Source organism: Enhydra lutris, unplaced genomic scaffold (genome assembly GCF_002288905.1).
Source record: "Enhydra lutris kenyoni isolate GAN:26980312 unplaced genomic scaffold, ASM228890v2 scaffoldscaffold64, whole genome shotgun sequence".
NCBI classification, from domain to species: Eukaryota; Metazoa; Chordata; class Mammalia; order Carnivora; family Mustelidae; genus Enhydra; species Enhydra lutris.
The window spans coordinates 5,461,278-5,476,417 of record NW_019154148.1 but is presented as its reverse complement, the minus strand read 5'-3'; the positions used below and the strand labels follow the sequence as shown (position 1 = coordinate 5,476,417).

General features: G+C 40.1%; 1 protein-coding gene across 1 annotated transcript in view; it reads right to left on the bottom strand.

Annotated features, from left to right (window-relative positions):
* Window positions 1–9,417: 9,417 nt before the first annotated feature.
* LOC111158892 (protein geranylgeranyltransferase type I subunit beta) overlaps window positions 9,418–15,140 on the bottom strand; it is a 63,039-nt gene continuing 57,316 nt past the window's right edge. The window contains exon 9 of the mRNA XM_022521192.1: window positions 9,418–11,532. Coding sequence (XP_022376900.1) covers window positions 11,351–11,532 — 182 coding nt within the window. The 3' untranslated portion in view covers window positions 9,418–11,350. The remainder of the gene's footprint in view (window positions 11,533–15,140) is intronic.

Genomic DNA, 15,140 nt, shown 5'->3' with positions numbered 1-15,140 from the left:
CCAAACAAACCCCACGTGTTGCCTTTGCTTGCTCTGTCTCTTGTATTTTCTTTTAATCTAGAGCTGCCGACCTCATCCCTGACCCCCCATATTTTTTATGCTACTCACCTGAAGAAACCAGGCTTGTCTTGAGGATGGCCTGTCTTCTGGGTGTGGCTGATGACTTCTGTGTGGGGCCATTTTACTTTCCCCTTGGAGAGGTTAGATCTAGTAGACTGGTGAAGATTTAGTCTCACCTTCTGGGATTAGCGATACTTCACAGATAAGACTCTTACTTCTCAGAGCATTTCATCGGGAGGCAGGCGATGTCAGCTTGTCCTCTCCGAGGCCGAGGACTGGGGGATCTGGCACTGGCCCTTCCACTGTCAGGTTCTCCACCAACTTCTTTCCCACTGGCTTTGACACTTGCTGCCTAGACCGCGTTAGCCTTGGCAGAACAGTTCTTTTTTATCCGCACCGTTCTTCCTCCATTATGAGCTGAGCATTTTTCTGACAAAGGGAACTTCCCCTCACCCCTTAGGATAATATGTTTGCTCTCCTTAGGATAATATGTTTGCTCTGAAAACGCAGTCTCAATGCTTGCTTTTTAGGGACATGGGTTAATAAAGACAAGCGTGTGCTTGTTTCCGCATGAAACACCGCCCCGTCCTGCCCAAATGCCCTCTGCCAGTGGGTCTCGCCGTGCCCCCCCAGCCTGCGGACCTGTGCTCCATCTCTGCTTTCCCACCGAGCCTCCCCTTCTCCAGCACCAGGGGACTTACTGGGGCTTCCCCAGCCGCGCTTCCTGCAGCTCCCCGTGTCCAGGTTCTGTAGGTTTCTCACACAGCTATTCACAGGTGAACTCCATCATTGCACAGGTGTTCTGGGGTGTGTGTGCTTGCTGGTGGAGCGGGAGTGCGGTTAAGCAGGGGAGTGTGGTTAAGACTGACCTAAATCCTCTCCTGCTCCCTCTAAAGCCACCTGACATAAACGCCTCATAAATACAAAGAGAGCAAACGACAGGCAAATCTCCTTCCAGGCAAGTCCTCCAGGCCTCACCTGCTTACTCACGGCCTTGCCTCAAGATTGTGAGTTCAAGCCCCCTGAAATGACAAATAGCTATTTTTCCCCCTGCCCCTCTCCCCTCCCCCCAAAACCTGATCTTCCCACCTCTGACCTTTTGAATGTGGGGTGGCTTGGACGGATGGCGGCGTCCTGAAAGTACAGAGCTCGCTGACGTCGCCTCTCCCCTGCATTCTAGCCAATGCCAAAAAATCTTAATGCATTTGACTCGGCATTTCCTGTTCCCCCAGAGGCACTCATTTGCCTTGAAAGGTTTAGAGTATTTCCGCATGGAGAAAGGGAAGAAAGGCGCAGCTATTGAGGTTATAGCAAAACGAGATTCCTAAAGCCAGGCTTTTGTCACATAGGAGAGGATTTCCCAGATTTCCTACAAGTCCAATGAACAAACACAATAAGTCAGCTGCAGAGAGGACCCGGGAGGGGGCTAATTCTGGGACCCCGGGCCCTGGGATGGTGTGGAAGGCAGGGGCAGAGGATTGGAGGGGAGGTGTCAGGATGCCCAAGGACCTCACATGCATGAACGGTGGGGGGGGGGGGGGCGCTGGTGGTCTGCCAGTCCCGCACTGAGATCAAACCCCCCACACTTTAGGGGACCCCATCCCAACCCTCTGTAAGATGAGGAACTAGTGGGGCCCCTTTCTAGATCCTGGTGCTCCTGACTGAACCCACCCACTTCCCGGCTCCTTTCCCTGAAAGGGTGACGACATGAAGCGGGAGGCTGGGGACAGGTAAGCAAAGATGGCCTGACTCAGACCGTGTGGCGTCTCAGATAGAGTGTGTGCAGACGGGCGAGGAGCTGCTCCTACACCTCCTCTAGGAGGAGAAAGCTGGGCACCTGGACGGCTTAGTGGGTAGGGCATGCAATTCTTGATCTTGAGATGGAGGGTTCAAGCTCCACGCTAGGCAGAGTTTGCTTAAAAAATAAACAGAAAAAAAAGAGGAGAAAGCTGATGCTTAGTTTGTGGATCTCCCCAGGGACCGCAGGAAGCCAGGACTGGCCAACCAGCACCCCAGGGAGACAGCTTTGCACGCGGCGAACTCTGTTCTAGGTCCGTGACCACCAGATCACGGCCTAGGGTGGAAAATGAAGTTAATCATGGATTTGTGTTATTTACAGTTATTTGTATGACCTGCTGTTTTTCCACATCTGTCATAAGGTGTATTTGTCAACCAGGAAGAACATCGTAGTTCTCTAGGTTGATGTGTAACTCTTAGATACTTACACGTGGGGTAATGGGGTTACCTTGGGACCTGCTTCTCTCCAGGCACAGCCTCCAAGATGCTGAGTCCTAGAAGAACCATACTTTCCTTCGCTCTACGTCCAGCACCAAAGTGAGAGGGGAGGTAGCTAGATAATAGGAAATGGGGACAGAGATTTGGGCATACAGACTGGCCTGAGAGCAAAGAGGCCACAGTGCTGAGACAGTGTTATCAGAGGCAAATGGCAGTGACCCACCTGGAATGGACACACTAGACCAGCAGACATTCAGTGGGCGCCAGGTGAGGGACGGGATCAGAATGGCAACCTATAGGAGAGATGCCATCAAGCTCCAGGAGGCACATACATCCGGACAGCAAGGAGGGGAAGCAGCCCCTGATGTCAGCTGAGACTGAAAACTGTCAGCTGATGAATTTAAATGGCTCCACTCCTGGGCCTGCCCCACCCTGAGGGCCAAAGTTTTCCACAAATGAAGACTGGGTCCATTTGAGAAAATGTTTTCTTTGCACATCCGAGCATTAACTGCCTTTGCAGCCCTGCTACCACACACAAAGAAAGCATCAACTTTTTGGGCTGGGAGTAAAGACCACATTGCTGAGCACACACTGAGCTGACTCTATCTTTTTTGGGGAGCTTGGCTGGCTCAGTCAGAGGAGCATGCAACTCTTGATCTCAGGGTCGTGAGTTGGAGCCCGTTGGGTGTACAGATTACTTAAATAAATTAAACTTAAAAAAACAAAACTGTCTTTTAAAAATGATATTTGCAATAACTTATGGGGTTCTCATTTGCTTCTCCTGCCCAAGCTGCTTTTTCCACATCAGTGGCTGGTTCTCAAACTTGACAGTACAGCAGAAGCACTCGGAGGGCTTGCTAAAAACACAGATGGCTGCTCTCCCCATCCCACTCCCCCCACTCCTGAAGCAATAGGCTGAAAGTGGGACCAGAGGATTTGCATTTCTAAAAGCTCCTAGATGATGGATGCCAAAGCTCCTGACTGCCAGCCAGATACTTCAAAGACTATTGCTAAAAGCCTACGCTAATGGAGAAACATTATTCTGATTTCACTCCTACAGACATGAAACAATTAGCCTTGACTCCTACAGCACAAATCAACCTCGCCCAGACTTAGCAGGGCTTGTTTGTTACACGTGGTTTTTATCAACAAGGGAATGTCAATTTTCTCAGTATGCAGAATGGGAAAACTTTAAGACTGATAACATCCAGTGTTGCAGAGGATATGAGGAAGAGGTATCCCAATCTCCTGCTGATGAGCTTCTGAATGGCTAGCCTCTTTTTGGATCCAATTTAACAATAACTACCGATATTTTTTTTTTTTTTTTTTTTTTTTGGTGCCACAACCTGGCAACTACCAATACTTTTTAAGCACACATCCTCTAATCCAGAAATTGCCTGGTAGAAATCCCACAGAAAAAAAAATATATATGTATGATGTTCACAGCAACACTTGTAAGTTGGAAATAATCAAATGTCCCTGAATAAGAAATGTTAACATCAGTACCAAGAGTCATAAAAGTAAAAGGTATTACCTGAACGATGCTTCTTCTATGCATGCCTCTATAACTTTACCACTGAGTAATTTTCTATATTTATGTTCTGTAGCAGAAAAGAAGATACTCTGTAGCAGAATATCGCTTGTGGATATTCTCGCGTGGAAGTCAACTGCTGAAATTCAAATGCAAGATGAAAATCCATTAACATTCGAGCAAGCGACTTCTGTCCTTTATCAAATTGATTCTTTTAGTGATTTTCCTTCGCTCCTCAGAGAGTTCATAAGGCCCTACCAATCTCCCTGGCTTGCATATCTAGGATTACAGGAAAGCAAAAGGGGCTTGGAGTTCCTCTAGTGAATTTTACATGCCTTTCGTGTTCCCGCAGATACTTTTTTAAAAACTTTTTGAAATGTTTAGGAACTCACAGTAGGTTGTGAGTGAACTATGAGGACGACTCCGGCACATCAGTGGTGTAGAACGGCAGGGCCTCATGTCAGTTCAGGGAATCCCATGTGCAATTTTAACGGCAACTCTTAGTCAAAGCCTTGGGAGCCTCAGTGAAAAGTTTCTAGAACTGAACATCCGGAAAAACCTGACAGCGGGCAAGGGGACACATACCTCAGTCAAAGGAACGTCACTGCGGGAGAGAATATCTGTACTGGAGACGGAAAGCGCCGCCACTAACTATACATATGTTAGAAAACATCTCTCTGTCTTGCATGTCTCTATTTATACATAGATATGTATGTTCTACAGATAGAGACATTCTTATCTAAGAATATGGTACCTATATGATCTTGCATGAGAGCTTTTGTCTTTGGGCCTCAGATTTATAGTTTGTAAAATCAGAGTGAGGAATGAAGCCACTAAGGTCTTTTCCAATGGCACAAGTCTGAATCACATGATGGTGTTTTATTATTTGAAGATTATTTTCTGTTATTTAAAATCTCAGTGTCAAGGTAGAAGCATGTCCCAGTACAATCTTTGAAAACAACGTCTTTTTCGGAAAAGCTGTCAGAATTTAAAATGTGCGTACTCTTTGCCCAGCCATTCCACATCCATAAACTTAGCTCAAAGAGTCACCCAAGTAGGTGATGATACATTTTTAAGGATCTTACGACATTTTTGTAATCGTGAGAAACGATACTAATCATGATACATTTATGCAACATAATGCTAGTAATACTACTACTATTACACAACAGTTGAAAACAAAGTATGGATATTGAAAGACATTCTTAATGTATCACTGAATGGAAACAATCTGCAATACTTAATACATAGGATCTCATGTTTGTATGGCAACTCATGTAATTCTTTATGTACACATGTAATGCTGGAATGACTACTATTTAAATACAGTTGTATAAACATACATGTGTACGGAACAAGAGGAAAAGACTGAGGATTCATACAACAGTGGTTATTAACTTCCAGAATGATAGGATGGGAGTAGGATGGGGTGAGGACTACCACTTTTTTGTATTTTTTTTAATTAAAAGAAAAAAAAATGTTCATTGTAAAAAAAAAATGTTCAAAAGGAAGGAAGCTATAAATTCTTTAACAATGTATGCAGATATCTGAGTAATCAATCATTGGTCATTCCCATGTGATTTATTTTAAAGTAAGTTCATTTTCTCAGGATGCCTGGTTGGCTTAGTGGGTAAAGCATGCAACTCTTGATCTTGGGGTTTTGAGCTTGAGCCCCACACTGGGTGTAGAGATTACTTAAAAATAGAATTTTTTTAAAAATTAAGAAAAAAAGTTCATCTTCTGAGTTGAGACTCTGCCTTTACAGTATGGCTACCATTATTGGGTCTATTCCTGGAATTTCTCCTCTGTCCTGCCTATTCATGTGCCAGTACCAAACTTTTAATTATGGAGGATTTAATAAGAGTGTTTTTATGTTTTAATGTCTGGTAGGGCTAGTCCCTCTCATTCTTTTCAGTTTCCATAGCTTTTCTAGCATGTTCTTTCAAATAGAAGCAAACATGATCATTTTTACTGGGATTTCATGCTGAATCTTCTTAAGAATAGGATACATATTTTGTTGTTAAAGTCTAATTTTCAAGCAAGAGTTTATTTTTTAAAAGTTTTCCTCATAAGGGAACCTGGCTGGCTCAGTCGGGAGAAAATGTGACTCTTGACCTCAGGTTCATGAGTTTGAGCCCCACGTTGGGCGTAGAGATTGAAAAAATGAACTTTAAAAAAGGTTTACACGTACGTTTCTTTTTGTAATCGCAAAAGGGGTCTTCTCTCTTCAAGGGCATCTTCTAACTAGGTTTGTATATATACAAAGTCTTTTATCCTTTTTAGTAAACATTTTTATTGAACTGTAACTATACATACAGAAAAGTGCACAAATCCTAAGTATACAGCTTGAGAAGTAGTCATAAAATGAATGCACCTATGTAACCAGCACCATAGAAGCTGCCTCTACTCTCCTCGGCCTTGCTGAAGAAAGAAGCCAGATGAAAAATACTGTATATGATTCCACTTATGTAAAGTTTAAAAACAGACAAAACCGATGGTGACTTCGTCATGATAGTGCTTACCTTGGGCGAGCGGGGTAGTGACTGAAAGACGATGCTGATTTTTACCATCTATAGATACGTTTTGCCTGTTTTGAACTTCATTGAAATGGAGTCAGTTACATACACTCTTTTGTATCTGGTGAGTGCTGACGCTTAAATGCAAGTAGGATATTTGAATGTTTATTTGTAATTGCTACTTTAGTCAAGTTCTCTTACAGTTATTCAACAAATTTCTTCAGGTTTTCCAGATATGTGTACCTGCAAATGCTTCCTCCTTTCCATGAAATTCACGTGGCTTTGTTTTGTCAAATAGCACTGGCTAAAACCAATACAATGTTAAGTAGTAGACAGAGATAGAGGTATGTCTTGTTTCACTTCGTGGAAAGCCTCTTTTGTTTCGATGTTGAGATGCCGGCATTTGGACAGAGGTACAATGTGAACGACTTACTCATCGGTTTCTGTTTTTTGAGTACATTCAGCATGGACTGAAGTCTCAATTCTGCCAAATGCCTCTTCTGAAAAATGGAGAGTTTCTCCTTAACTCTTTTAATATGATGGATACTAGTGGATTGTCTACTACCAAATTATCCTTGCATTCCTATAACAAACCCAATGTTGTCATTTACTACTTCTTTAAAGTGCTGTTGGAGTGTTTGCTAATGCAAACACACAATGCATATTTTGAGTGGTCTATAACTTCCTCTTTGGTACAATCTTTTGTCAAGTTTTAGAAACGCTATCATACTCACTTTATAAAATCAATTCAGAAGTCTTAAAAAAATTTTTTGGCACTTCTGGTTCAAGATTCTTTTTCTAGCTTCTGGAATTGTATCAACAACATTGTATTAAAGGTTTAGCAGAAATCCCTTGAAATAATCAAGGCCTTAAAATTTTCTGGTAAGGAGTCCTTTATTAGTTCCTTCTATGGTAATTGGTTTAAATTTCTGTGTCTATGAGGGTAAACCCCAGCAATCTGCATTTTTCTAGGCCAGTTATTTTTCTAATTTATTATATAAAATTAGTCTTGTAACTTTGAAAAATTTCCTGTTTTATTTCTCCCGTTGTCATTTCAATGTGTTTTTCTGCGTCCTCCCTTTTTTCTTGAATGGGTTAGCTGGTGGTTTGTCTATTTAAATTCACTCCCTCTCTCCCTTATTACAATTTCCTCCTTCTGTTTCCTTCTGCTTTGCTTTATTCCTCCAGTTTTTAAGGCTTGGTTGTATGATTTTCAGCTTCTCCCATTTTTAATGATAGAGTTCTAAACACTATACATTTCCTGTCATAAATGCTTTTTTTTAAACAAAGATTGAGGCCTGCATCAGCCTTGTGGTCGTATCTTTCTGGTGTGCTCTCCCCGTCTTCGGGGATGCTGCCTTGCTTGTTCTCTTATTTCTTCTAACTTCTGGATGAGATTTGATTGTAATCCTCACAGTTTTGTTTTGGTTTTTTCTTTGGAAGAGATTTTTCCTGTACTTTTTGGGAGGGGTGTGCTCTACGAGGACTTTTCTTAGCTCCACTGCCCTGAAGCTCCCTTTTCATTTCCACAAAGTGACAGGACATCGCTACTGACCTTCCTTCCCAACGTTTACCAGGACTTCTCTTTCCTTTGCCCTATCGTACCTGTCCTGTCAGGCTGAAATCCTAATTCTAGCAGTTTCTCCTCAGGGCTAGGCTTTGTCTCATCAGCTGTGAAACATGTACAGCACTGGGCACACTCATCAGACCTGGCTACATTGCCATGACGCTCCCCTGCAAATGGAACTTGTTGAAGCCTGCCCAGTTCCAGCTTCTGTTGACTGGCCCCTGCCAGTTGGCTGAAAAATGGGGGCGGGGGGGGGGCTGTCAGAACACAGCTGCCTATGCTCCCCATCCCCACACACACATGATGAAACTGTGTCAGCCAGTGGTCTGTCCTTCCTTACTTGTGCTTTGAAGTTCATGGGGACAACGGTCATCTAGTTTTGTAGAACCGGTTCTGGGGCTACACTGATTACTCTGTATTCTGGCTGGAAGATTCAGAAGTACACTGTTGCCATGATCGTCCCCGAGCTTAACCCCTGTGGGATCTCTATTACTGAAGAGAGATTTTAGTAACAATCATTTTATGATGGTTAGGATAGAAATTTTAATTAGGAATTTACTGTATTTCAGGTCCTATGTGCCAAGTGCTTTGTATTTCATCCTTGAATAACCTCAGGAGTTGGGCCCCCCTCCCTGACTTTATGGATGAGAAAGTTAGGGCCCAAGATCACACTGCGCGACTTGCAGATCTGGGATTTAAACCTAAGTCACAGACCCCAGAGCACCTCCTTACATAAGAGACTCTCGAGTATCATCAGATCCGACCATTTCCAAACTAGGGACCACTGTAAGCAAAACCTCTATGTGAACTGAAATTAAGTATTAACTATTTAAAGATCTAACAACAATGTATACATATTACAGGTCAAATCTAAAAACACTGTAGATGATGAATACTTGAACTGTGTTGTATGATCTGATTAATCTTATTTTCATGCAAATGCTCAAAACAAAGCTTCTCCTACTAACTTCTGAAAAATACCATAATGAAGGTGGGGGTGGAACATAGAGTTATTTGAGATTCTGGACTTCCTATTTCCCTGCTCGTTATGATACCACTGCCAAAGAGTAAGTATGTGAAATATTACTTATAATTTAGTCTATTAATAAATACTGCTCTTGTAAATAACTGTTTAGAAACAAGAGTCATTTCTCTGTAGTTCTCTGGCCTGTGTGTTTTGGTTGGCACACCACGACAGAAGGTAAACACTCAACTGGGCCACAAGATTTCATAAAAAGGCCCCTCACATGTGTACCAATTTGAATCATATTGTAATTTATAGTCTTATACTATTAAATTATAGGAGTTAGGAAATATTTCTTAATAGTTCTATGAAATGGGGTGCCTGAGTCTCAGGCTCAGTAGGTTAATTAAGCCTCTGCCTTCGGCTCAGGTCATGATCTCAGGGTCCTGGGATTGAGCCCCGCATCAGACTTCTCTGTTCAGTGGGGAGCCTGCTTCCCCCTCTCTCTCTGCCTGCCTCTCTGCCTACTTGTGATCTCTCTCTCTGTCAATAAAATAAATAAAATCTTTTAAAAAAATAGTTCTATGAAATACTTTTAAACTTGGAATTCTCTTCCATTTGCGGATATGGTTACTATTATTACTAACTTTCTTCTAACTGCTAGTGGCAATTCAAGAAAAACAATCTGGGTTTTTTATAACAGCTCTAAAGCCATTCCATACAGGCTATTTTAACTCCCAAAGTCTAGGAAATGACTTAGTTTGAGATAGGGATGTCTTAATTTGCCAGGATTTAAATAGAAGCAACTGAAATAACTTGCTGAAAGATAACATCTGCTGTTAAGCTTATATTTTCCCCACAATCAGAAAACGGATTTTATTTCTAATAAAAAAAATAATAAAGTTGACGCTAGCAAGAGGAGTTTTAAAACTAAGGATCCAACAACAAATGTGTTTCCCAAGCACCTACAAAACAAAATGCTTTTCCCAAGCACATACCAGATTTTCCTTTGGAAGGATCATTATTTAAGGGCATTTCCCCCTAAAATTTAGGAAAGAAATTAAAATTTATATATTATAATTCCTAAACAGTTATACTAGTAATTTAGTTTTTACACTCATAGTTATAGAATAGTTCCACATTTATTATCACCAAGACTTTAACTTTAACCCAGCTCCTGCAGTGAAGAGATTTTCTTCTCCATTTCAGTACTTGTCTCACATCTCTGAACGACATTCAACAACAGTGATGGATGTGATTTACTGATAAATTGGTTACTAATGAAGATGAGTTTTTACACTATTTCCTTTATAATTAGCTAGTTCACAGAATGAACAAAACAAAAAGAACAAAAGTGACATCCTTTAACACCTAACAGAACACTTCCCTTCCACTTACCTGAAAATATAAAAATATAAATGACCATGTATGGAGCTGCACCATTAAATTTACTTTAGTGGTTTTGTTTTCTACTGAGAGTTTTACTTATTTTGAAAAAATTAGAAAATTGTCATTCTGAAATTAGAACCACTAACACATTGGACACAACAAACTAAAAAAAACCAAATGGCTAAAAAAAAACTCCCTTATAAAAGTACAAGTATAATTTACAATATCACGTATTTCAGAAAAATAAACCAAACCACTCAATGTCTCTTTCCTTCTAGGTGACTATTTTCCCCCCAGAAAGAAGAAAAAGCAACTAATGAAATTAAAAAATCAGACACAGCTGTTATTCACCCTCACAACATCTAAGTAAGTGACCCACACAGCACAAAACTTTCTCATTCACGATCACATACAGTTAAATTATTTTTCCCTCAATTATATAATAGTCTTCTTAAATCAATGTCCTTTTAGAAAATTACTGTATTAGTTAAGCCTATTCATCCTTGCTATGAAGTTAATTTCATTTATATAGGCCACATAAGTTTAACTGGCACACTTAATAAGCCAAAATAAGTCATTCTTCTTTTTAAAAATTATGGAACCATCTGTTTTCAAAGAAGAATCCTAGATACTTAATTCATTAAAGCAATTTTCTACCATCAGCTATTAAGCTTTTTTAAATGATCCCTAAGTGTTCACCCAAAGATTATCAATGCTAAGTGAACTGTAAACTTGTTTTGAAGATTTGTGTCCACTTTATAGTATGATACAATTTGTACTGAAGAGTTTTTTAAAAAGATAACCTACATACATATAGTTAATTTGCCTCAAAGAACTTCTTAGAAATACAGTATAAACATTTAAGAACCACAACAGAGTCCACTGTGGTTCCAACTTCAACAAAGATTTTCTTGAAACCCAGTACAAAGGTTACTGGCTCAAGACCATATTCCAAAGTGACATCGGCACGAGATTTGATTGTGAGACTACCTCTTAGAAAAAGAGCACACTTGGTTATACATGGCTTTTAACCTTGAGCTACAGTTATGCTACGAATCCCCCCACCCTCCCAACCTAAGTGAAGTCAGTCATGTGGAGATGTGCACATTCTCTGGGGACTGTTTAGAGTCCTTGGTTTTCCAGCTCTGATGGAGATCTCGAAGGCGTTCAGAAGTCCGTGTGCTTACATTCAGGGCAGGATGAACTTTACAAATTCCGCTTTCCTCCATTAGTGACAGGCCACAGATCCCAAAGTATGCATGCAAAGCATCTGAAAATGAGGTATTTTTTTTTTATCATAATAGGCATTCTTATTTGTACATGCTGCAAAGTACCATAGCTACATATCTATTCACCACATTAAAATTAAATTTAGAAAAATGTTAAGTACAGGTTTTGAAACATGTGCTTTCTCAAAGTCTCAAAACACCAATTAAAAAAAAAAAAACCACAGATGATCAAAATCAGATATTTTATCCAAGCAAATATCATTAACAAAGGAAAATAGTTCTCAAATGAAAAGGTGACATTCTCAACATCCTCTGTGATTAAAAAACAAAGTAGAGTAGCAGTAATACAAGACTTCTCACTTAGGGTGTTTCCCCTTTGCTTCCTACACAATACAGAAACAAGAGGCTTTAGCTCTGTATCAGAAAAGGAAAAATTTTCCTGAAAAATGAAAATAAACCTCTGACTCTAAGTAGCAATACCCCTTCCCACTAAATTTTACCTCTGACATTTCCGTGACCAATACTACCTCACTACTGTGTTCAGTGAAAGATGCCTAAACGGAATAATCCGTTATGGAATGCTGTACCAAATTTAGTTTTCCTATTTAGGGGAATGTCAGTCATCCAAAAAATGGCTGACCTGACAGTAAAAACAAACTCACATTCTCTGTGGTTATAAATACCATAACCTTTCTTCTATACTGGCCTCACTACTGTTCCCTGTCTTTCAGGGGGCAGTGACCCTCTTCCACTCAAGTGGCCACAAGAATCACATGGCTGCTGCCTGCTGGACAGCCATATATGGACTCTGAAGAGCTCAGAGCTCTGCCGTTATGGGCATACTACAAAAAAATATATTTTGTAGCCAACAGGCATTTTTCCTAGCCATCATTTTTTTGTGTGTGTGCTGGCCATCATTTATGGCCTCAGGAGCTACTAAAGTTCAGAACACGTTACTGACTTAAACTTTGTCAGGAAAATTAGAAAGTTTTACTTACATGACCATCATCTACTTTTCAAAACAGAAGGACAGACAGTTGTGCTTAGTCAAGATTATTTCTGAAAACTTTAGCTCAGTAGTGGAGGCCCATGTCAATCCTCCTTCATGGCCTCTCAAGAGAATGCTTAGGTTTCCTCTGGCTCACTTTTCTCTCATTTTCAGACCACAAAAAATAAATCTGATTTCTCCTGTACTATGAAATTTTCCTTGTAGTTATTCTAAAATTACAGAAGGTACAAAGCAACGTATTTTATTGACTAGAAATGAGGAAACTTTTCTAGGAAAAAAATGCAACTAAAAGAGAAATAAAATCCATCCAGGATAACATAAATAGGATCTTCTACTTTCCACATAATGTAAAAATAAAGCATTTTTTTCCTCAAAAAGCTTTCCGTAAAAGCCAATGAACCAGAACTTAATTGTTCCAAAGCTCAAAGCTTTTCTTTTAAGCTTCCTTATCTGTAGGTGTATTCAAGCATATCAAATGCTGAAATATTTGGTTCTTCATAATAGAAGTGCATTATTTTCCTAAGTTTCTTCTGTAAATATATAAGAATTACTTTGTGTCAAATCTGTTACTAAATTAACTAGAACCAAGAATATGCTAATTTTAAAAAACTCTTAAAAAATGATTTCCCCAAAGGTCCTATTAAAAAGGCCTTTCCACATAAATTCAACTTATGATACACAGACTTTCTATGCTCTGCAGTTTATAGGTTCTGAAGACATTTTACTATATCTGTAAAAAGTATTACATCCAAGTACTTACATATATGTTAAAGTTAGCAACTAAGTGCCAGAAAAAACCTTCAAGAATTAAAAAAAAAAAAAAAAAAATTATTCTGGGGAGCCTGGGTGGCTCAGTTGGCTAAGCATCTGACTCTTGATTTTGGCTCAGGTCATAAGTCTCAGGGGTAGTGAGATCGAGCCCCTCGTGGGCCCTGCATTCAGCATGGAGTCTGCTTGAAGATTCTTTCCCTCTGCCCCTCCCCCCACTCACATTTGCTAAGAAAAAGAAATCTTAAAAAATATCTATTGTAAATACTGAAAATGTATTTCAGTATGTTTATACCAGACAAGTTTTCCAAGATATTGTCATTTCCCTATTCCCATCTGTTAAAATAGTACAGTATGTGTTAAAATAGTACAAGCTCTGATGAAAAACAATGTCATCAAGACAATTCTCAGTTTTCTTGAGGTACTGCTCTAACATTTTTCTAGCTATGGTAACACATAGCAAAATTTAAAAATTTTATTTTGCTTTAGAAATTAGAACATAAAACAAACAAACAAACAAAAGAAAACCAGAAAGAACTCCCATAACTCAACAGAAAAAAGAAACCCAAGTAACCCAAAGAAGATATACAAAAGGCCAACCAGTGCATGATGAGATGCCGGACATCAATAACTATGAGAGAAATGCAAATTAAAACCACAGGGAGAGGGCATCTCTGGGTGGCTCAGTGGATTAAGCCACTGCCTTTGGCTCAGGTCATGATCTTGGGGTCCTGGGATGGAGCCCTGCATCGGGTTCTCTGCTCACCAGGGAGCCTGCTTCCCCCTCTGCCTGCCTCTCTGCCTACTTGTGATCTGTCAAATAAATAAATAAAATCTTAAAAAAAAAAAAACAAAACCCACAGGGAGATACTACGCCACTCTTGCTAGAATGGCCATCTTCAAAAGGACAAGCGATAACAAATGCCAGCATGTATGTGGAGAAAGGGAACCCCCATGCACTGTTGGCGGGAATGTAAACTGGCAGAGCCCCTACGGAAAAATGCCTGGAGAAGCCTCAAAAACTAAAAACAGAAGTACCATATGATCCAGTAATGTCCCCAAAGGAAATGAAAACACTAACTTGGAATCGACACCCCCATGTTCACCGCAGAATTATGTACAATAGCCAAGATACAGAAACAACCTGAGTGTCCACCGACTGATGCATGGATAAAGAATTTGTGGTAGATACACACACAATGGAACATGATTTGGCCATAAAAATGAGGAAATCCAACTATTTGCAACAACATGGATGGACCTTGAAGGTGTGATGCTAAGTGATATAAGTCAGGCAAAGACAAATACTGTGTGATCTCACCAAAAACAAAAAACCAAACTCAGAAAAAAAGAGCCTGGACTTGTGCTTAGTGGGGGTGAGGGTCGGGGAAGGGGGATCTGGAGGAAGGAGGTTAAAAAGAACAAACTTCCACTAATAAGTAAGTACTAGAGGTGTAATACCCAACGTGAGACTACCGCTCACCCTGCTGTACGATATACAGGAAACATGTTAGGACAGTTAATCCTAAGACTTATCACAAAAATAAATTGTTTGCCTTTTACTACTGCCTTCTTTCCTTCAGTATCGCTGTGAGGAGACAGGTGCTAGCTGAGCCTACTCTGGTAGTCATTTCACAACAGATGTACATCAAACCATCATGCTGTGTGCTTTTACCTTACACAGTGATGTCTGTCAAGGATTTCTTAATAAAACTGGAGAAAACATTCTTTGGCTTTAGAAATGAAAAGCACTGAAGAGAAAATCCATTTATAGAATAATATAATATTTATCAGAAAAAATCCATTTATAAGTGGATAGGCACAATTCAAACCTGTGTGGTTCAAGGATCAACCGTACTTATTAAATCTAAG